The 22,923-nt window shown below is 35.1% G+C and overlaps 1 protein-coding gene across 1 annotated transcript in view; it reads right to left on the reverse strand.

Annotated features, from left to right (window-relative positions):
* The window catches only part of LOC145661031 (ornithine decarboxylase-like), a 63,580-nt gene that overhangs the window by 13,481 nt on the left and 27,176 nt on the right, over window positions 1-22,923 (reverse strand). Inside the window, exons 5-6 of the mRNA XM_081726468.1 lie at window positions 13,775-14,017; window positions 1,455-1,663 (exon numbers count right to left, since the gene is read on the reverse strand). Coding sequence (XP_081582594.1) covers window positions 1,455-1,663; window positions 13,775-14,017 — 452 coding nt within the window. The remainder of the gene's footprint in view (window positions 1-1,454; window positions 1,664-13,774; window positions 14,018-22,923) is intronic.

The raw sequence follows: 22,923 nt of genomic DNA on the forward strand, positions 1-22,923 counted from the left end.
GCTTTGCAATATTTTACTCGTCTACCGTTTGCACTAACAAAGTGATTTGCGTAGTTTTTTAATATCTTTAATTTGTTTAGGTATAAAGGTAGTCACTTTGTTTATATCTAAAGAGAATGGATCTCTCTAAATACCACTCGGTTGGTTATACTATGCACTCGGTCAACCACCATTTTTTCTCTTAGTTACAAGGTATCAAATCGGCAATACTTCTCTTTTCCACATACTTTTTCTGTAGATTTACCTTCGCTCTTCTTAGCGCCCGATTTGGACATTTTCCTAGATGATAAGCCCAAACCTCAAAGAAAAGCTCGTTTATCCATAAAAATGTTATATTTTTAATATTGGTAACCACATCATCAAAGCCTTCACATGAAGGACTAACGGTAATCTAAAAAAAATTCCGCAAGCACGCCCTCACTAAAAGATCAGCTTAAATCAAGGTGGTTAAGAAGAATGGAAGGCGCATCAAACTGTCATGTCCATCGACAGAAACACATAGCCCCAGAAAAAAAAAGCTATAAGTGAACTATAAAATATTTGAATAAACTGAAATACAATCCATATGAAGAAAAGACAATAACAAAGAAATTAGTGCAATTATTATTAACGTTTTCTAATTTGTTATATATATATATATATTAAATATACATATACACGTTCACTTTAATAAGAAAAATCGAACGAAACATTCGACTAATTCACAAGTCAGGCCGGAATGGTGTACGTTCACAATTTTTGTTTAGAATTTGACCCGTCGCCATTTTGCATAGGGTTGTCGTAGAGAGTTGAGACTTGCTCCATTTTCTTTCATTTTTCAACAGCTTTCACACGATGTGCTACTTAAACCCCCTTGCTATTTGAAAATTTTGAGTTTGACCCTGTCTGGTATCCTACCGGGACCCTGAGGCCAAATTTTTTTTATCCCCAAAACATGTGTCCTTGAAAATGATGGTATACATGTTTGCCGAGTTTTCCATTTACCCAACCGTTTCCGAACAAATGACCCGGTTCAAACTATTCTGCCAGCTTTGTAGGTTTTACATTACAAAATATTTTGTAACTCAAGATATTCCGTCCGTTTGCACGTATAATTCCGGTATCCCTATAGTTATAACATATCAAATGCAAACAAAATTGTCTCGTTTGAATCTAAGCGGAGCCACTTCGTGACCCTCCCTTGAGAGAAGACATGCTAGAAGATGAACATAAAAGGGTATTAAGCGGATAATAAATGAAACTTTCCTCTCAGCCTAACCCCACCCAAGACGATGAAAAATATAAGTGTATAAAATGTTTCATATTATTAACTGAAGGTGATCGATATTGACAATGAAAAGACAAAGCTTTATGAATTTAAAAAAGAAATTGAAAAAAGTTAATACTACTTAAATAATGTGCAAATTCTGAGATAACTTACGAATCTAAATTAGATTTTAAATTCAAGAACTTACGCAGTACTTTCAGAAATTATATTGTATATTTTAGCCTCGAAGAATCCGTTAAAAGTTGATGACAACACAAAACTGTACGCCCCCATATTTTTGAAGAGAAGCCACTCTCCGGCGCTCAGCTTCGGAAGCAGAACATTCTCCTTCAGTCGATCGATCGAAGAACATGTTGGACCCCATAGAGTTGACCTAAATACATTTCCACTTGTAGGCTATGAATTGGACTAAGAATTAGTTTATGATACTTTTGTCGTGATAATGAAAATACAGAATTATAATAAGCACTAAATGTATTGAGACGCTAAACTTTAAAAAATCAAATTAAATAAATCTATACTTGGTGAGTTTTATTAACAATGTGAATATAAGCATACTGAATGGCTTAGTACTTTTAACCTGATTATTTAATGGTACTATTGTAATCTATAATAATAAAAGTAATAATAATAATAATAATAATAATAATAATAATAATACACAATTGCTTAATAATGTATTCATGTAGAATTAATACTAAGCCTATTTATTAATACAAACATTGATATAGTATTAATACAAAGCAGACTATTAAATAGTTTGAATGACACCACGGTAAATGAGACAAACTTACAACATAAGGTGGGATCCGAACTACATATAAGATTACTTACATATGGGAACCAACCCTTATAACAACAATATGTTCAAAGGCGCTAACTTCTATTCGTCACATGTTCGTTTGTTGTCGTCAGCAAAAATGAGTAACTGACTACAAAATGTCTTTCCCCAAGAGCCTCGGAGAGCCAATTTGGAAACATGTTACAATAACTGAAGAATACGTTAAGTGATATAAGATATAGAAACATGTACTCAAATAGAAATATTTCTGTTCAATATTTCATGCCTCACAGTTATAGCTGCATAGGCTAATTCTTCATAACAATAGTTTTCATTATGTAGGTAAATTAAATTAAGATGATTATGAATAATTATATCCATGATAGGCGACAATCGAAAGAAGATCGTTATAACCAGTCATGGTCTATGTGATTTTCAATCTTTAGTAGTAGGATGAAAAATTATTGTGTTTAGAAAAGATGGTTCCTATCTTTGAGCAGAATAACTCTACTGCACATTGTAAATTAGAGTTTGTTTTACTGGCATATAACAAGCAAAATGGACCAGCATAATTCACAAAATTAAAAGTCGATATTTTTCCCGTGTCGAATAGGTAAATTCAAGATTCGGGCATTTAGGGAATAAATTGCTGATGTAAATACTTGTGCATATGAAATTACTAATGTACTTCATCGAACGTCGTATCAGCTTCTTGTTGAGTAACATTGTTAAAATTTCTCCTTAGATGCTATGTTATTAGAAATATCACAAAATGTATAATGATTACTTATAAAGGTATAAACAAAACAAAGCACAATTATTAACATTGGCATGTGTTTATATGTCTCTCCCTCTTAATAATAATGACTAATTGGTTGTTCACCAAGTAGTCAATTATTTGTTATAAATAAGTTTTAATGGAGATGGCGTATTGCACATTAAGTTCTTCATTTTTCACTTTTTTTAAAAAATATACCATAAAATTTATTTAGAAAACCTTAAATTCAAAAAATACCATAAAGTTAGAAAACAATAATAAAAATATATTATATTGTATATACAAGGGTAAATTGAACTCGTAACTCCTTAATTGCACCCATCCATAATATATATACAAACGCACATTTCTGTTGTGATTAAGAAAAATCTATTATTTGTAGACTTACATAATTTTCCTTCATTACTATCAGTTATGAAATATAAATAATCTATTTACCAAAAGAGAAAGATTTATACATTATTTTTTGGAAAGATAGGATGGTATCCAGCCAGACTGGACAAAGTATCAATTTTTTGCGAAATTGAAAAAATAAAATAAATCTTTAAGTTTCACGTCCCACGTTTATGCCTGTTAGGCTAAAGGAGACAGTGATAATGAGAAATGAATGAAATGAAGAAAGTGGGAGGAAACTGGAGATGCCCGAGAAAACCGACGAGCACGGTGTTTGTCCACCACAAAGTCCACACGGCGCGATCTGGGATCGAACCAGGGACCCCAAGCACCGGAGGTGGACGCTCTACCGCTTTTTTAATAATAAATCTTCTTTATTGAGAAGCAACAAACAAAATACATGAACATATTAAGAATGTAAAAAAATATAATCAATTCATTTTTTACAAAAATGGTAAAATTAAACAAAACAAAAAGGAGAAAAAATAACAAAAAAACAAAAAACATGACATAATGAACAAACCAATGTATATATACATAGATGTCTGCACGGGGCAGGCAAGTAACATTATCATTAGTAGATTTTCCAGGAGTTATACCTACATTATCATGAGCTGATGTGACAAAGGTATATTACAGAGTTTTCTTCTTTGTTGTATTTTTTTAATATTACATGCGTGGACAAAGACTCTGTAAGAACAGTTAAATAGTTAGCAAAAAATTTCCTTTTTCGTGCAGGAGAGAGAAGGCTGGCCTGATATTTCAAATATTGGTTGTATAATTCTATATGATACGGCCTATTAGTATGCACAAGAAACATAATTGTCTGTATAGTAATCCAGATAATAGCATTGTTTTTAAAAGTCGGAAAATAATTAAAATCAGGCCACAAGATAAGTTCTGTTACAGTGAAGCTATGAGGTGAAAGACGACAAATTTTACTAATTAAAATACAAAAATACGTCCAGATGATTGGTACGTTGGAACAGCCATAAAACTTATGTGCTAGTGTATCGAGATTGTTGCAGTATGGGCATATATGACTATTTACAATACATAGGCCTATATTGTAAAGTTTCTCCAATGTTTCGTATACATTATTGACTATGAAATACCAGGTTGTACGTTGGTTGTGGGTGAGAAAGGAAGCGTTGATGTTTTTCCATATAGCATTCCAATTTTTGTGTGGGTGCTTTAAGACGACATTGGGAATACTAGGAACCCACAAGCGAACATAGCGCCAGTAAAGGTTGTTGACCGAACAAGTTTCAATGGGATCTTTTGCTAGCAAGGCGTATATCATATCAAGTATGACATCACGTAAATGAGGAAATTTGTAGTTCAAGGAAAGACGTGTACTGGCGCCTGAAGGTCTAAACAGTGGAAGCAGACATTGATAATAACAGCCGTAATCAAAGTCTCGTGTTCGCAGACAAGCTTACAACTTCTGTACATAAGAAGAGCACGTGCCTGTGCTTCTATGTGCAAAAAGCCTATGCCTCCTTCACGTGAGGGGAGGTAGAGTTGATTCTTAGCCACGCGTAAGATTTTGGAATGCCATAAGAAAAACAAAGCTTGACTGGTTAACTGGTTAGATATTTTAACTGGCATTGGTAAAATATGTGCAATGTGGCTGAAAATACTAAAAACAGACGTTTTGAGAAATAAGTTTCTACTAAAAATGTTCATGTTTCGCTGTCTGAGTAATAAGAAGACTTCGGATTTTATTTGCTGTAAGATGATATGACTGTTCTACGGTTTGGTTGATAGTATTGTACCATCATACACCAAGTATTTTGACACATTGAAACGTATCATAGTAGTTGCTATATGAAGCATTGTATTCTGGATGAATACATAATATTTTTGTTTTTCTGTGATTGAGTTGCGCTCCAGAAGCCTGTTGATACAAGGTTAATAAACGTTGTAGGCAATTCATATCGGCCGGATTTTGTAAACAATAATGGGAATCATCTATATAACTTTGTACAGTGAGTTTGGTATTGTAGACAGAGACACCAGGGAGTAAACGTTCAGTTGCGTACATAAGTGGTGCAAGGAACAAAGTGAATAATAAACTTGACATTGGTTCACCTTGCAAAATACCATTATTAATGTTTATTGGGTTACTTAAGCCACCATTAACTTTAATTTTTGTCAATCTATGTGTATAAATTCCTCGTACAAGAGAAATAAAGGAGGAACCAAAACCATATTTCTCAAGGACTTTGAATAAGTATTCATGGTTAATCCTATCAAAAGCTTGAGAATAATCCGTGGCTAAAACAGCAACGGGTGAAGGAGCAGTGGATTCGTGGTAGGAAATGAAATCTCTAAAATTTGATAAAGCCTTATAGATCGGGTTCTTTTGGCCTATTCTATATTGATGTGATCTTAGCATTTTGTCACTAAACACTTTTATTCGTGCAGTAAGACAGAATGTGTAAAAATTTTAAATCCGTACACAGAAGGGAATCATCTGGAGACAGCAATTTAAGTGATGGCAGTGATGATGTGTGGCAGCCTACTAGTGAAAATATGAGTAGATCATTAGTAGAAAACAATGTGAGGGTTAGATATGGAAATACAGATTTCTCTACGGCAAATGATAATGCTTTCCCGAAATCTCATGCTCATCAACTGGGTGAAGTTCGTATAGAAAGTAGTAGTCTGGTGAGGAATCAGCATCAATCTCGAAGGGACCAAAAACAGAAGAGATCAAGAGGAAAGCCCTATGTGAATAGAAAAGGGATAGTAAAACCTGGCAAGACTTTTGAAATGTTTTTCTGTTCCTGCAAAAGAAACACACGCTCCAAGTTAACCGAAGAAATGCGTAGGCATATTTGAAGTCATTCTATGAGTTGGGCTCGTGGAACAAACTGCAGTTATAATGTCTTCCACCAAAACAAAGGTTACTCCAGGGGAAGAAAATTGTGTACGTGCTGAATGGCATAACAGTGTGCAACACTGTGCTTTTAAAAACTCTTAGTATATCTAGCTGTCGTTTGAACTGGGCTCTAAAGAAGAAACTGTCACGCGATGGTGTGCCAACAAAACATCTTCGTCGAGTCCATTTACCCTATAATCGGCTTCCCAATGAAAGAATAAACTTCGTGAAAGAACAAAGCTTCTTTCCCAAGTTACAAATCCCACTATTCAATGACGAACAGAAATTATCTTCATCTCGATCTCAACCAAAGAAAAATGTATGAACTCTATCGTGCTAAATATGAAGAAACGTCAACAATCCCAGTATTTTTTACGAAGTATAAATATGTTCTTAAGACGAACTTCCCATTTTTGAACTTTCGTGTTCCTCGAAAAGATACTTGCAAAACATGTGACATGTTTAAATCCAACGACAACAGGGAAACAGTGATCATACAGTTGCTATGGAAGAATCCCATAAGCAGCATCTTCAGAGGTCTTCAGCAGCAATCGTAAAGATGAAAGAAATGACGGAGAAAGACAAACATGATCCAGATGTACTGATTTTTACGTTTGATATGCAGAAGACACAACCTATTCCATAACTAGATACAAATATAGTACATTACAAAATACAGCTATGGTTATACATCGTTGAAATAAATGTGCGGGTCACTGCGGTCACATCTTGCATTTTGCGATTTCTTCAGCAACAAAAGAATAAAATAAAAGATATTTGTATTCGTTCAATGACTCAAGCTGAGGACAGAATCGTAACAAGAATATAATAGCCCTAATGTTTTATGCCACGTCAGTTTTAGGATTCGACAGTTTGGAACACACATTCCTAGAATCCAGACATGGTTACTTGCCAAACGATTCGGATTTTGGAGACATTGAGAGAAAAAAGAATACTTGCCTATATCTGTTCACCCCAGAAGACTGTGTCACTTTGATAACAGACAGTCGGATGAAAAAAAAAACGTTTCTGTGAACCGATTAACACATACATATTTTGTTCAAATTGACTTGTCTGGTGCCTTAACCGTTCGAAAGCAATTCATACCCGGCCAATCAGTCGAATTGTTGAAACTTCGTCTTCTTAAGGCGACTAAAGGCAGCTACGTATTATGAACTAAACCTTCACCTTCTGCAGAACAGTGGATGGAATGGGATTTCAGTGTAAGATAACCAGGTAAAACGAAGATAATATCGTTTCATTCTGTGCACCCTGCTTATGCAGAATCAATTCCAATTCCTAACGCTAAGTACAAAGATTTGTTGACACTCTTGCCTCTTGTACGGTCTGTTCATCATGACTTTTTCAGCAGCTTACCCTACCATGGTGACGACTCGACACAAGAGTAGCTCTATTCAGATACGGTAGTAATTATGATGCTTAGAAATTTCGTGGAAACTGTTTGCATGATGTACGCAAAAAGTTCATGCTGTTCAAAGGCAAAGTGTTGATTTAGTTATCACGATTGAGGAGTTGGGTGGAAAAAGAGTCTAAATTCAAAAGCATTAAGGAATTCGTGCCCTTTCTCCTCTCAATTTCTCAATATATAGTTACGCAATTGTTCTCACAGTTTTGCTGTTTACTTTTCATATTGAAGGTCTATCCACGAAAAGTTCATTTTCTCGGCATTCATCAAAGATTAGGGTTAATGTGATTATCACAATCATCCGAAGAATTTGCTAAAATAGACCAGCTATCAGAATAAAGTATTTTTTTAAAAAAAAGATTAAAATTGAAATATTAAGGTTAACAATTATATTGCTTTCAAAGAAAACTCTTTACATAAGTTACTAAATAAATTTCAATGTGGTTGGCTTTTCCTACATATTACAGTTGTTATGCAAACTTTCTTTTCCATTTTTCTCGAAACTTTAAAAATGCTTGTTGGTCTAGTCTGCCTGGATACCCTACAATTTATGTGAATATACTCCCAATTTGTTACACTAAAATATTTTAAACTCTTTTACATAGAATGATGTATACTTTTATAGATATTGTATAGCAAACAGGACTTCTCATATTAACTACGTTCTACCTCAGATCTAAACAATCAATTTCGTCTGATCAATTTAAAAGAGGATATAACTTATTATAATTTTACCTTAAATTTAACAAAAGAAGTATTTAAAGTATGATATGCATATTGTTACTACTTAAACATGTACTGAAATTTATCACTTATTATCGAAAATACAATAGAACCATGTACTGTGAATTACATCCACCTCGAACAAAGATCCTTCGAGGAAGGAAACATTGAATTACTAGAAAGTAAGGGCGCTAAGTTCTTTAGTTGAATGTAATTAGGTACAATGAGAAGCTAGCGAAAGAAAATAACGGATCATTCATAATCATAAGCTCTTCCTACTCAGTGAGGAAAATATCAGTATTAAATGAAGAATAAGCCCTTTTCATTGCCAGACAATTTAGTCACTTTAATCGTAGATCTCCGGTGGTGGAGTTTGATGGTGACTATGTAAAATAATTCATTTAAGAGATTCCTGACACAGCTATAGACGCTTGCAAAGCCCTTTGGTGATAGCATGAAACAGGAAGAGATCTGTTCTAGAAAGGTCTCTCATTAAACTAGAATGTTCTTTTAGCCAGGCTAATGAAAGGTTCATACTCTTCTATATGAAAACTCCACATAGTAAAACATAAAAAGCATTTATTATTTCTCATAATTCAATATTATTGCGGTACTTAGAAGCCAGAATGGAGACTTTTAATTACACCATTGGTAATGAATGTACTTCGGCTACCCTCTGTCCAATTTCGTGACCCTACGTGCAGAAATCTGGGCAAAAGAACAAGGCAAGTCATAATCTGTTCCTTTGTTTTCGCTATCGCTAGCTTGCTGGTAAGTTAATTTCCAGCAAACGTTAGTAGTGATTCAGCGTCTAAGCCCTCAATCATCTACCTCCCCTGATCGATTTCTTCTATATTCATTCTCGTGTCTTAGCAGTAGTGAAAAAACTAAAAGCTCAAGAAACTAGCCTTAAAACATTAGTTAGTCGGCATGTTTATCGGGGTTATTAGAGCTATGAAATCTCTTCGCTTAAAAGAATCGTGGTACTAGCACTCGCCCAAGGCATAGGACAGATAGTTAGACATGTTGCTGGACAGTTTTGTGTTGTGAGTTTAGAAATGGAGAAATTAATTGTTCCATCGCGGATCTTCGTCTTAGACTTTTTTAACGGAATCTTAGTTTCTACAGCCATCTGCCTACTTCACCAAGGTTCCTATACTTTTTGTTGATGGCAAAAGGGCCTAATATGATAATTAGCTAATATTCAACGCTCGCTGCCACAGAAGCCATGATGCTTCTTGTTGAGATCAAACAAGACACTCTCTAACCAATGTCCAACACTAGCCATCCATTGTCTGGTTTATTCCCGTGACTTATCATTTCACCCAATTTATTCTATTTTTATTTAAATCATTTTTATAAAAGACCTCGTATTTCTTCATCCGCATTTATAGAAATTTACCTCACTTTCCCCACTTGACGGACTTGCTGTATTCCGGTCTCACGGGAACAAGTTCTGGTATCATGACAGAATTTCCATAGCGCTTCAATGCATGTCAACTGCATTAATTGAAAGTTGGATTAGTAGTTACTCAATGACTGCGGAAATAACACTGGCGAATAAGTATTCTGATTTTCAGAAATTGAAATAAAAGTGGTGGCAGACCCTCAGATGATATACTTGAAAATTAAATAACCTTCTATGACAGAGTTCCGTGTTAACAATTGCTGCATTGATCTTAAGGAAAAGATCAAGGGTTAATACATAAGTTCTGTGACCAAGACTTACTCGGTCTCACGAAAAGTAGCTTTTTGTAATTTATTGTATTTTCGCAAGTTTTCGTAGATCAGAAAATTATAGTTTATGTTAAATACGCCTTAGATCATTTCGTAAATTCAGACTATAACCTTGTAAGATTTGAAAGTGTACTTCTGGGTGTGGTCCAGTCATGTTACGCTACCTGTAGAACTTAAAACTAATTAATTTCCCAGTAATCTTTAATAACACTCATACCTATTGTTCTACCAAGGGAGCATCAGATTAGTACCTTCTTTCCATCTTCTATTCTAGGTGGTGATAACGTTCGGTTGCATGTGCTCAGAACTTTTTTATCCTGATGTAGTCCAACGTCTCGGCTGGACGGTGTCAATGCGGAATAATTACTCTAGCATGGTTAAAACACAGGTTAGTTTATGATGACGAATATAGACGGGAGTATATCTCTTCAATTCTCGGTTACAGAAGAACATCTAGCGTATGGCCTTCGAATATCTCAAATTGCTCTCTTCTTAGGTTGGCCGCCGGGAGAGTAGTTGGTAAGGATTAATTCCGTTCGATGGTGCCTCTAATTAGTAAGCCGACATCAAAGAAATACTCGTCACAAAGATGATATATAATATAACAACGTGCTATCCCAGAAGCAAGACCCACCAAACACAAGCCTAAATATATATTTTCTAGTTTGGTCGGCTCTTAGGAACTTACTTGACATCGACGAACTCATATTAACTGTTACGACAATAAATATGTTAGCTTCATTGAAGTGTCAAATATTGACAATTTTAGTTTAGTTGAATTTTCTGCTAATTCAACATTACATTTAAAACTACACAGTCTGATCCGTTTCAATCGGAATAACTTTCAGCTAGTAACGTACGTCAAACTGGGTTTCACAGAGAAACTAAACTGTACATGTATATTACTCTCACAGTTGTTGTGTATCAGAGTTACATTATGTCGACACATTCCAACTGAAAGAAAATTACTTATTAAATGATGATGATGTCTCATTCCAATCCAAAATGTACAATTTTTACCGCATAGTATAGCAGTGTCGAAATAATTGCTTTGTAATAGGAAAGCCTATTGTTAGCCTTTTAATTAGTCATTATGCTCAGCAGACTCCTCCACAACCCACACCACCAATAGAATCAAATCCCAGGAGAACATTAATGATGCCTACAAGATTTGAGGTAAACAAAATACAAGTTACAGCGGCTTGTAAAAAACCATTACCATAGTGGTTGTTAACAAACAATTATATGTGATAAATTAAACAGGGAATCCTTCAGTTCATCGCAAATTGAGGCGTTCAAGACCCGCAGTAGCAGCTGGTGACTGCTGGAATATATTTATGACAATGCAAGAGCATGGGTTTAGATAAATAGCTTGCAAAACGTTTATACCATCATCTACAGAGGTAATCATGAAAAGGATCAATGTAACATTGTGTGTAAACACAGAAAAAAAGCTTCTCGATAAGTTTTCTGTTTGTCACTGGTTTTTTATATAGAAGTAGATGTAAGGTTCGTAAGGTTGAAAAAATGTCAAACAATATCATCAAATGTCTTATCCCCAGCTTACGCAGGTATAACAATAACAATATATGGCATGACACCTACGTGTGGAACTCCATGAAGACAAAAATTCAAGCACATGGCTAAACACAGCTGGCCTAAACATGACAACTGCTACTGATATAAATGATGCTCCGTTCTAGATTATTTCCTTCAAAAGTTCAGATGTTACTGTCGTGGATTACTGTGCTTTTGGATATTTAAAACGGTGCCTTTTATCACATAGGGTTGAAATTGTAAATGGCCTATGGAAAGGAAGAATGGATAGTTCAGCAGCAGCGAGGTTCATTGCAAGTCAGTTTAGTCTAGGATGTTGAGACTCAAGAATTTGGGATTGAATTCACTGATTGAGCTGATATTCAAATCGGAAGTGATAGAAATCAATGACTTTCACTATAGAGCAAAATAGATTATAGATAGCCAGAAGTAGTTCTCTGTAATAGATTAAGAGCACAGGAATGCATTTCATCTTTAACTCCCTACAAAGACGGGAATTGTTCTAGGAGTAGATACATTCCCTCTATTATAAATCGGAAGTAGCTCTTCCAGTTTTAACGATGATCGCGACAGAATGAAAACGGCAATAGGCAGCAAGAACAGATTTTCTGGAATGATTTCAGCGTCTCAGGAACATATTTTAGCTCCACTCTATTATCTTTTCTGAAACCGGAAGTGCTAGAAATCTACTACCACTTTCGGTTCGATATAATTGAGAAAGCTTTCTCTGGCGTCTGAAAATGAATATCCGTTCCTTTGGCAGTGAACGTGTTAAGAGAGTCCATGACATCACAAGCACGCCATATTGTGGTATTGCCTATTGTGCGTATGTTTCGAAAGCACCTGTAAAAATGGCCGCACTATTGGAAACATAGACATAGGTCCAGGCTAATAGTGTTACCCAATTTCTTCATTGACAAGGCACCAAGCCCTGAATTCTATCGACAGTTGCACTGTGTATGGAAATTCACTCGTGTTCATTTGAGAGATGTATAAGTGAAGCAAATCATTTGAAGAAAAAGGATTGAAGTGTGACAAATTTTTCCTAGAATGGCCAGCGAAATCGTCAGAAATGGATGTTGTGCTAAATGAAGGACTGATCAATGGGTACGGAATGTAGACAACAGAGTAAAAATATTGTGGTAAACATCCATTACGTAACGCATAAGATATTTGGTTGCAGGGGAAAAGGGCGTTCAGCATGGGCGCCGATATTGCTAATCAAAGAGCCAAAGCCACCCGAATTATCTCCAGTGTTATCTGGAGAGAAATGAGTTCATAAAAAGCATCCTGAGGGATGATGTGACAGTGGTTCAATTTATGGCCCAAAGTCAGACGGCCCCTTCACTTACAGGAAAATATCAGTCGTTACTTTATTCCAAGAAGTTAATGAACACTGTACTCTAGTCTAAAATTATGGTCTGGTACTATACACGGGTAGTAGTCACTGACTGTCGCTATACTTGGAAACCAACGGTATACTTTTTAAGTTTTGAGGGAGTAACCATAGCGATACCACATAAACAAAGAATTAAAAATGTCTTTAATTAAACTCACAAGTATAGCGACGTATTAAACTATTTGTGAATGAAGCTTGTTGGCGCAAGGTCCAGATGCTTAAGATACAAGAAAATTATCCACATGACCTGTGTTAATCAATGAGCTGCTTCTGGACATAAGTGTGAAGCGTTCGTTCAGGAATTGTTTCTCCGAGGCGAAAAGAAAACACATGCCTCTGTTCTCATATTGTCAGTGACAAAATATATTATTGAATAATGTTCTCAAAAGATAATGTATTACATCATTCGATAGGTGACATGCTTTAAAATACTTGCTTCAGTCATTTAGAAAATACTTGAAAGAAATTGTCACCTGCAGTTTTCAAGAAAAATGGGTATGTAGTGCCATTCTTTACAAATGCGAAGTATGCCATTCCTTGCCAATTATAGTTTATAATTCTTATTCTGCTGAAATAGATTATTTGTTTACTCGTACTTTTCTATAAAAAATACACACTGTTAAATAGTATATTATGTGTATTGTCTAATGAATTTTTCTAACAGTGATACAGATACTTCCATCAGTAACACCCTTTAATGACACTCCAACTACTTGTAAAGGAATTTTACTGCTCATCAGTGTGAAGGCTGATATATATATATATATATATATATATATATATATATATATATATATATATATATATAACAAAAAAGCATAATTACCTTGAGCGGAATTGGAGCTATTTCCGTTTGATCATATATCGCACCACAGCCAAAAGCTCCCTCGTTAAGATAATACATATACGAACTCACATAATTGCCATCCACTACTTCTCTTACGGATAGTATTTTAGAGACCAATGTAAAAGCAGAAATCACAAAGTATCTACCGGGCTCTGCTATAATTTCAACACCACTCTCAATAGGGAAATATTCATCTAGTGCGTTGTTAATGATATCAGCATACTGGAAATGGAAAAGAATAAATACTTAATTTATGGTCCGTTACTTATGAAACATAGATTTAAAAAAATCACACTCAAAAATCACTTCTAACAAATCACATTAAAACTGATGCAATTTGAATGTGATAGAATAAAGAGAAATTGCATAATTGTCTCTATCAACTTAGCTAATCATATCATGGCTCATTCCATGTCAAATGAACCAATATCAGATTTTATGGTTGCCCTTACATCATGGATTTTCTTCATATTTTGTCTGTGGGTAGATACCTGTGAGAAATGACCACAGGAATATTTGCAGATCTTTATCTCTTAAACGGAACTCAGGAAAAATAAATGAAAATCTGGCATTTTCCGAGACTTCTGCCGCGGAAAATCGACATGTAATGTTAAAAATTCTTTAACTCCCTTATTTTTCGGCCAATTGAAGTGTTTCTGGTGTCAAATTAAAGCTAATAGTCTCTACTATTCAGAACTACTGTTGAATCAGAAAAAGTGGTTCATAGAAGAGAGATACAAACTCTGAAACACAATTTGTATGATTTTTATGTTATTTTTGTAAAAAATCATATCTGCTAAATCACTGAAAACACAACCTCCATATTTTTACCTCAGATTCACCTACATATGTATGTTCAATAGTGCAAAAATGAAAAGGGTGTTTTTTGTGGTTTGTCAGTAAGAAATTATAATGCAGGGACACGACTTATGGCACGTTATTAACATTTAACATTAACATGTTATTAACTATAGAAATGTTGCATTTTGTTGGAATGTTTACTACGTGGGTTACGTTTGGCTTGGTTGAGATGAACGCGTAACGTGCAAAAATTAATATATTGAAACATTATTTTATGAATACGGAAGGATATCATAAATATTGAAGGAAGTCAATTGCAATGACATTCTCGCTCACTCACTCCCCATCACACATACCCACGTTACTATTACTAGTGGGTCTAATGACCAGGTGCCTCACGTGAATTTCAAAAATTGCGCCGTATAGAGTGGATGGCCGCCATTTTGAAAAAGTTTGCCGCCATTTTGAAACTGTACATTGGATCACTTGATTGTTAGATACACTAAATTTTATACGTCTTTTGCTTCTATTCTCAAAATTTCAAGACAAAATACTGAAAATTACGACCTGGAGTGTAGATGGCCGCCATTTTAAAAATTGGCCGCCATTTTGAAAGTTGACATTGCTTCACTTTAATGGTATGCACAGTAAATTGTATGTGTCTCATGCTTCTATTCATAAAATTTCAAGTCAAAAACCCGAAAAACGCCCTATAGCGTGGATAGCCACCATTTTGAAAATCTGGCCGCCATTTTGAAATTTTACTTCTGTTCTATTCTATAAAGCAAATTTCGAGCGTCTCACGGTTCTTACCTCAAAATTTCGTGTTAAAAGACTGGAAATTGCGCCGTAAAGAGTCGATGGCTGCCATTTTGAAATTTTACTTTTGATCACCGCCAAAATCTAGACAGCAAGTTTAGGGTATCTCGTAGTCCTATCCTAAAAATTTCGTATCAAAATACCGAAAATTGCGCCCTGTAGCGTGGTACAGACAGACATACAAACAGACAGACACAGGAAAATCCAAACGCAGACCGAGTCCAAGTAGGAGCATCACTGACGTTCGGCAATTAGTTTATATATATATATATATATATATATATATATATATATATATATATATATATATATATATATATATATATATATATATATAATGTTACTGAGTGACTGTTATTTGGTATTTTGAAGTTATTCTAACAATGTTACAAATGGAACCAGGTGACCAGTGTTCGGTTTGCAGGCAGTATGAGGAATGTGAGGAAGTTCCAGACAGGAAAGTAACTTCCGTGTGTGATATGAAAGCAAGTGATGTGGAACTTATCAGACTTAGAGCCAAATGTTGTGACTTGAAATTTATTTGTGATTTCCATTTAAAGCAATATTTATCTCTTTATGAAGACAGGCAGAGAACATACATTGATCCTTTTCAAAATCATAAGAAAAGGGTAGTGAAAAGTTTAAAATCTGTTTCGCTGGCATTTTCCAGAAGATTTCAGATATTGAACTAATTTCTGGGACGAAATTGTGTATATCTTGCAGGAAAGCAGTGATAGCAAACAGCAGCAAATCGGACAGTGAAATCAACTTTGATTCTGATGACGCTTACGAACCAGATGAATCTGTCTCAGAAAAACTTAATAAAACGTATGAATTACTTAACTGTTCACCACTGAAAGCTACCAAAACAAAAGTGGACAGAAGAGGCACATACTTAACACATAAGGCTAGTCGTCTTGCTGCTAGTTTCACAGGGTTAGCAGCAAACGCTTTTGGTACTGAAGGGCCCCAGTCCTGTAAGAATGAGGTGGATGAAGACAAAAAATGCAAGGATTGTGAAAGTCTGATGGAGAGACTTTGCGCAAAGTTTTCTGCCAGCAGTGTTGATGAGAAAGTCCAAATATTAACCCTTGTCCCTGAATCATGGAGTATCCAAGACACAGTGTCTTATTTCAATACCACTGTGTATTTAGCAAAAAAAAGCAAGGAAAATATTACAAAATATCACGAAATTTTGAGGTAAGAACCGTGAGACGCTCGAAATTTGCTTTATAGAATAGAACAGAAGTAAAATTTCAAAATGGCGGCTAGATTTTCAGAATGGTGGCAATCCACGCTATAGGGCGGTTTTCGGGTTTTCGACTTGAAATTTTATGAATAGAAGCATGAGACATATACAATTTACTGTGCGTACCATTAAAGTGGAGCAATGCCAACTTTGAAAATGGCGGTCGATTTTTAAAATGGCGGCCATCTACACTCCAGGTCGTAATTTTCAGTATTTTGACTTGAAATTTTGAGAATAGAAGCAAAAGACGTATAAAATTTAGTGTATCTAACAATCAAGTGATCCAATGTACAGTTTCAAAATGGCGGCAAACTTTTTCAAAATGGCGGCCATCCACTCTATACGGCGCAATTTTTGAAATTCACGTGAGGCACCTGGTCATTAGACCCACTAGTAATAGTAACGTGGGTATGTGTGATGGGGAGTGAGTGAGCGAGAATGTCATTGCAATTGACTTCCTTCAATATTTATGATATCCTTCCGTATTCATAAAATAATGTTTCAATATATTAATTTTTGCACGTTACGCGTTCATCTCAACCAAGCCAAACGTAACCCACGTAGTAAATATTCCAACAAAATGCAACATTTCTATAGTTAATAACATGTTAATGTTAAATGTTAATAACGTGCCATAAGTCGTGTCCCTGCATTATAATTTCTTACTGACAAACCACAAAAAACACCCTTTTCATTTTTGCACTATTGAACATACATATGTAGGTGAATCTGAGGTAAAAATATGGAGGTTGTGTTTTCAGTGATTTAGCAGATATGATTTTTTACAAAAATAACATAAAAATCATACAAATTGTGTTTCAGAGTTTGTATCTCTCTTCTATGAACCACATTTTCTGATTCAACAGTAGTTCTGAATAGTAGAGACTATTAGCTTTAATTTGACACCAGAAACACTTCAATTGGCCGAAAAATAAGGGAGTTACAGAATTTTTAAAATTACGTGTCGATTTTTCCGCGGCAGAAGTCTCGGAAAATGCCAGATTTTCATTTATTTTTCCTGAGTTCCGTTTAAGAGATAAAAATCTGCAAATATTCCTGTGGTCATTTCTCATGGGTATCTACCCAAAGAAAAAATATGAAGAAAATCCATGACATAAGGGCAAATGGCATTGGTTCATTTCACATGGAATGAGCCTCATATTAGTATACTGCTAGTACAGGTCTAGCAGAAATAGACTCTACTCTCACGATTTCAGGGAAAACAACCACCAACGAAATTAGGTGTTTTAGCTTTTCCTTTGATAGAGGAGACTGAAAAGAAGAAGTAGAGGTGAGTAAAGAATGATTGTTAGTTTAAGAAAATGTTATTTAGTCTATATAGCAATATAGTTTGGGACATACAAACTTACCACAAGGTTATCTCACGTATTACAAAAATAAAATAGAAGTTGTCTATCACCTGATACCTTAAAAATGAAGCCTGAACAAAGCACTTGGTAGGATTTTTATAGTATCCGTTTGATTAAAATGTGTATACTAAAAAATAGGGGGTTAAAAATGTGCTCCAAACCAGAGTCTCTCACGAGTTTCTCCTTTTATATGAAACTCTATATACCAACTCTTTATTGAAGATATGTGGGCACTTGTCTCAGCTTACCGTACATCTCTTTCTTCTAAATGGAGATGGAGGGGTGACAATTGCATAATACTTTTGGCATTATTTGTGTAATCATTATGGAGATGCGCTGAACTGTTTGAAATGAATTTCGAAAAATACTTAACATTTGCCACGAGCTGGGTTTCTATCAGGTTACTATTGTACCCCACGGGAGGCTTAAAATGCATAGCGTCGTTCCAACTAGAAAACTTTTTATGTAACTGAGAGTATATTGTTCAGGAGAAAGAAATAAACTGTTTAAAACATATAGTTTCTAAGAATACCTTAAACTTTCGTATCTGAAATTAGCTCTGTCACATGTACAGTTAGTGGTAACAGCAATTTGGAAATCTACGCTTTACTTTTTAGCGAACACTATGTGAAGTTCATAACTCAAACAGGGAAAAAGGTCACATATCAGATTTTCTAGTTGGAGTGACATTTTGTATCTCCAAGAGTCACAAATTAGTCATATGTAACTCGGTTTATAAACTACACCTCCGGTGCTTGGGGTCGCTGGTTCGATTCCAGCTCGCGCCATGTGGACTTTGTGGTGGACAAACACCGTGCTTGTGGGTTTTCTCGGGGTTGTCCCCGAGCTTCCTCGTGGCTAAGCGGTTAGCATACGCGCTTTTGGCGTGGGAGATTCGGGTTCGATTCCCGGCGGGAGCTAATGTGGTTCGGATTATACGTTAATCAGTAGGTCCACGTCTCATATAACCTCGTTGCTGAAAGGGACGCTAAACTAAAATCAACTCAACTCGGGGTATTCCCGTTTCCCCCCACTTTCTTCATTCCACCATTTCACTCATCGCGCATCATCACCGTCTCCTTTAGCCTAACCGGCATAAGCGTGGAACGTAAAACTTAAAGATTTCATTTCATTTCATTTCGGTTTATAAACTAATTACTAGATATAACTTTATAGATATTACACAGTTTTCGGAAACTTTGCTTTTAGACGAGATTCTTAAATATTTTATTTTCCCCATGTTAAATTAGTAAAGTGAAGAAACATTTGGACTATTTTAAATTAATTTTTGAGCGTACCTAGTAGCACTTTGGTAAAAAAAAAAAAAAAAAAAAAAAAAAAAACTATTATAATCACAAAATATTTTTATGACAGTTAGTAACATTCTATATATTTGATGAAATCTTCTTTGTAATGGTGCTCTTACTTTGATCTCAGAATTCAACATTCTAATCCTCCCAGAACGAACATTGCCGTTGAGAATACTGTTATTCAAAAAGAAAGAACAGATTTCAAACATTTATTTCTTCCAAGCTACAAAAGATAGAAATATGATTCGAACGTTACTTGATTAAGAAAAGTTTACAATTTATTGTTAGTAATTATGGTGTGCATTCAGTATGAGCACCGTGTGTTACACGACAAATGTCAAAACGGTGGCTCATTTCTTGCCACACACGAATCAGCTGGTTTCTAGTTATCGAATTCACAGCTTCAACAATTCGATGTCCTAGACGCTCAAGAGTGTCAGGCATAGGACGGATAAAAACGCGGTTTTTACGTGACCCTATAGATAAAAATCACACGGAGTGAGATCTGGAGACCTGAGAGGCCACCGGCGATAAAGTTGATCTTCTGCTCCTCCTCTTTCAATCCAACGTCCTGGAATGGTGTCATTCAAGTAACGTCGAACATGGTTAGAGAAATGAGGCGGGGCATGATCTTGCATGAAGATGAAGTCATCTGAATCATCTTCAAGTTGGGGAAATAATCAATTTTGAAGCATGTCTAGATAGGTTAATCCTGTCACAGTTTTCTTCATGAAGAAGAAAGGCCCATAAACTTTGGTTACAGATATCGCACAGAAGACGTTCATCTTTGGTGAATCTATTTCATGTTGAATACCTAAAGCAGGATTTTCACTTGCCCAAGCTGTAACGTTATGGCGATTACCAGAAAGATGAAAAGTGGATTCATCGGAAAAAAAAAAATAATCGTTGAGCAAAATTTTCTTCTTCCATATCATCTAACATGCTAATGCAAAATTCGTACCTTTTATTGTGGTCGTCAGGATGCAATGCTTGCAATAACTGCAGTTCGTATGGCTTCATTTGCAGACGATGTTTTAGAACTCGTCATACCGTTGGTTGAGGAATGTTAAGTTCTTTGCTTGCTCGTGATGTGAATTTCTTTGGGCTCCTTTCGTAAATACGCTCGACATTCTCGTTCGATGTGCGTGGACGTCCCGTGCTTTTCCTTTTACAGATGCAACCATCTTCTACGAATTTTCGATGCCACTCGTAAATTTGCTTATGATGCGGTTGTTTATTAAATTGACGGCGAAATGCTCACTGAACTGTAAACTTTTCTTAATCAATTTCGAATCATGTTTCTATCTTTTGTATTTCGGACGAAATAAATGTTTGAAATCTGTTCTTTCTTTTTGAATAACCCTGTATTAATTCATTCAGTTTAGTACCTGCATCCAAACTTACAGCTCATTTAAACAATGCAGTTATGCTCTAGTCATATACAGGGTATATAATGTATCTAGATATAAAAAAGCCATCCAGTTGTAATTATTCTAATGCAAAATTGTCAAATTACGTCTAGTATTTGTTTATTTGTATCTCTGTACAGTATTTCCTACACATATCTGTTTAACAAGTCTGTAACCATAACTCTTAATGCGAGAAGCTATTGATGGCTAAAACAAAGTCCTCAAGACGAGATCTTTACTAAATTGCTGACATCAAACAATCAGTATAAATTTTACTATGTTCTAATACAAAGTACAAAATACACAAAGAAGCCTCGAGCTAAATATTTCTGTTTCATAACAGGAAGTACCGTACTTATTTGAAACTTGCTAATCAAATAAATATTTTAAAAGAGGCAACGATATGTAAATGGTGGCACATAATGTTTCCCACTCGAGGAGAGGAAACAGAAAACAAGATACGCACTTAGTCATAAGTCTCTCATTAGTACTTTACGAGACGAAGCAGTTCCAAATCTTGTCTCATAGGCAACACTAATTGTAAATCTGCAATTTTTTCTTTACTGTTATATTTTAAAAGTAAGTGATTTCTTATGTGACAAATTGGAAGAACACTCGACAGAAGAGGTATTTGCAGCACCTTTATATCAGAGTCTGCTTTTAAATTATATTTTATTCCCTCTCTCTCCTCACACCTGTGAAGTCAAAATAATGAGTTTGTGAAATGAAAGAAATGTGTATAAATATAATATTATAAGTGATAAGTGACAAATTTTGAGATGATATTGACACGACTCAAGGGCTTTTTCTACATTTCTAGCGATGCTTAATTTTGGCCGCGGTGGCTCAGTAGTACAGCGTTCACCTATGGTGTATAGGGTCTCGGGTTCAAACCCTGCTCCCGCCAAGGGAATTTTGTGGTGGACAAACACCGTGTGCGTGGGTTTCCTCGGGGTTCTCCCGTTTCCTCCCATTGCAATTTCTTCATTTCATTCATTTATCATCATCACCATCTCCTTTAGCCTAGTCGGCATAACCGTGGGACATAAATAGCAAAAATTTCATTTCGTTTTATTTCATTTGAATGCTAAATTCGTATATGTATTTTGATTTCGTCTTCTTACCTGGGTAAGCTCAAGTATAAGGCAAATATGTGCTGGAGATATGCCGCATGCATTGTTTTCTGGAATCATGTCCAATTTCACACAATCTCCTACATATTAAAGGCATGTGTTTAGTTCATTTAACATGATTAGTATAGTTTGCTTTGTTATACAACTTAAGAGATGAACCAGGAACTTTACGAGTGTATAGAGCGACACTATCAAACCCAATCTATCACAGCCATATATTGAAGAACAAGAGGCTACATGTAGCAGCAATTGGACTACTGGTATGCGTCAACAATACATTCCAGTTGATCTGAGATTTTACCACTTAACTCTCATTGAAATTAGTATTCTAAGGAGACAAAATGTTTAAATTATTCGAACACAGTAGTGGATGAACCATCTAAAATGCCTTTTTGAACATAGTTCACACTTGAGTCAAATGACCTATATACTAAATAGCATTTTGATTTAAATAGGCATTCATAATTGGGCAAGGGGTTACAAATACATCCTTGAAATACTTTTGTTATACATATTCTTCTTGCTCGGAGAACTGTAATTTAGCCAGTTAATTATGATTTTCAATTAATTTATCCTTAAGTTATACACGCTTTACGTTAGGTACCCATTAGAGACGAGTTAGATACGGGATGAATTAATTCAAATACTAACTTCTAGCAAAATTCTTACATTGTACTGGTAAATTAAAATAAAACGTTTAGATTAATGCCTCATGACTAGCCTATTTAGTTTAAGAAGACGGATAATTAAAGTGAATTGTTACGAAAGAAATGTTGGAGTCAAAGTGTAGGACTGAAATTCAAGTGTCACTTAGCCTCGTTTCCCAAAGGACACTAAATAAATCAAATAACATGTCAAACAATTTATAGTCGTATCAAGTTCAGATTTGGATGCCCAGTATTTTTTAGTTAAATTAAAGCCCAAGCAGAAAGTTTAACGTAATGTGATCGTAAAGAAAAATATTTATCACTTAACTTTCAAAACAGAAAATTTTGTTCAGTATTGAGTATTATGATATATTAAGATGGTATATCTTA

Source organism: Thermobia domestica, chromosome 9, assembly GCF_964235325.1.
Source record: "Thermobia domestica chromosome 9, izTheDome1.hap1.1, whole genome shotgun sequence".
Lineage (NCBI taxonomy): Eukaryota > Metazoa > Arthropoda > Insecta > Zygentoma > Lepismatidae > Thermobia > Thermobia domestica.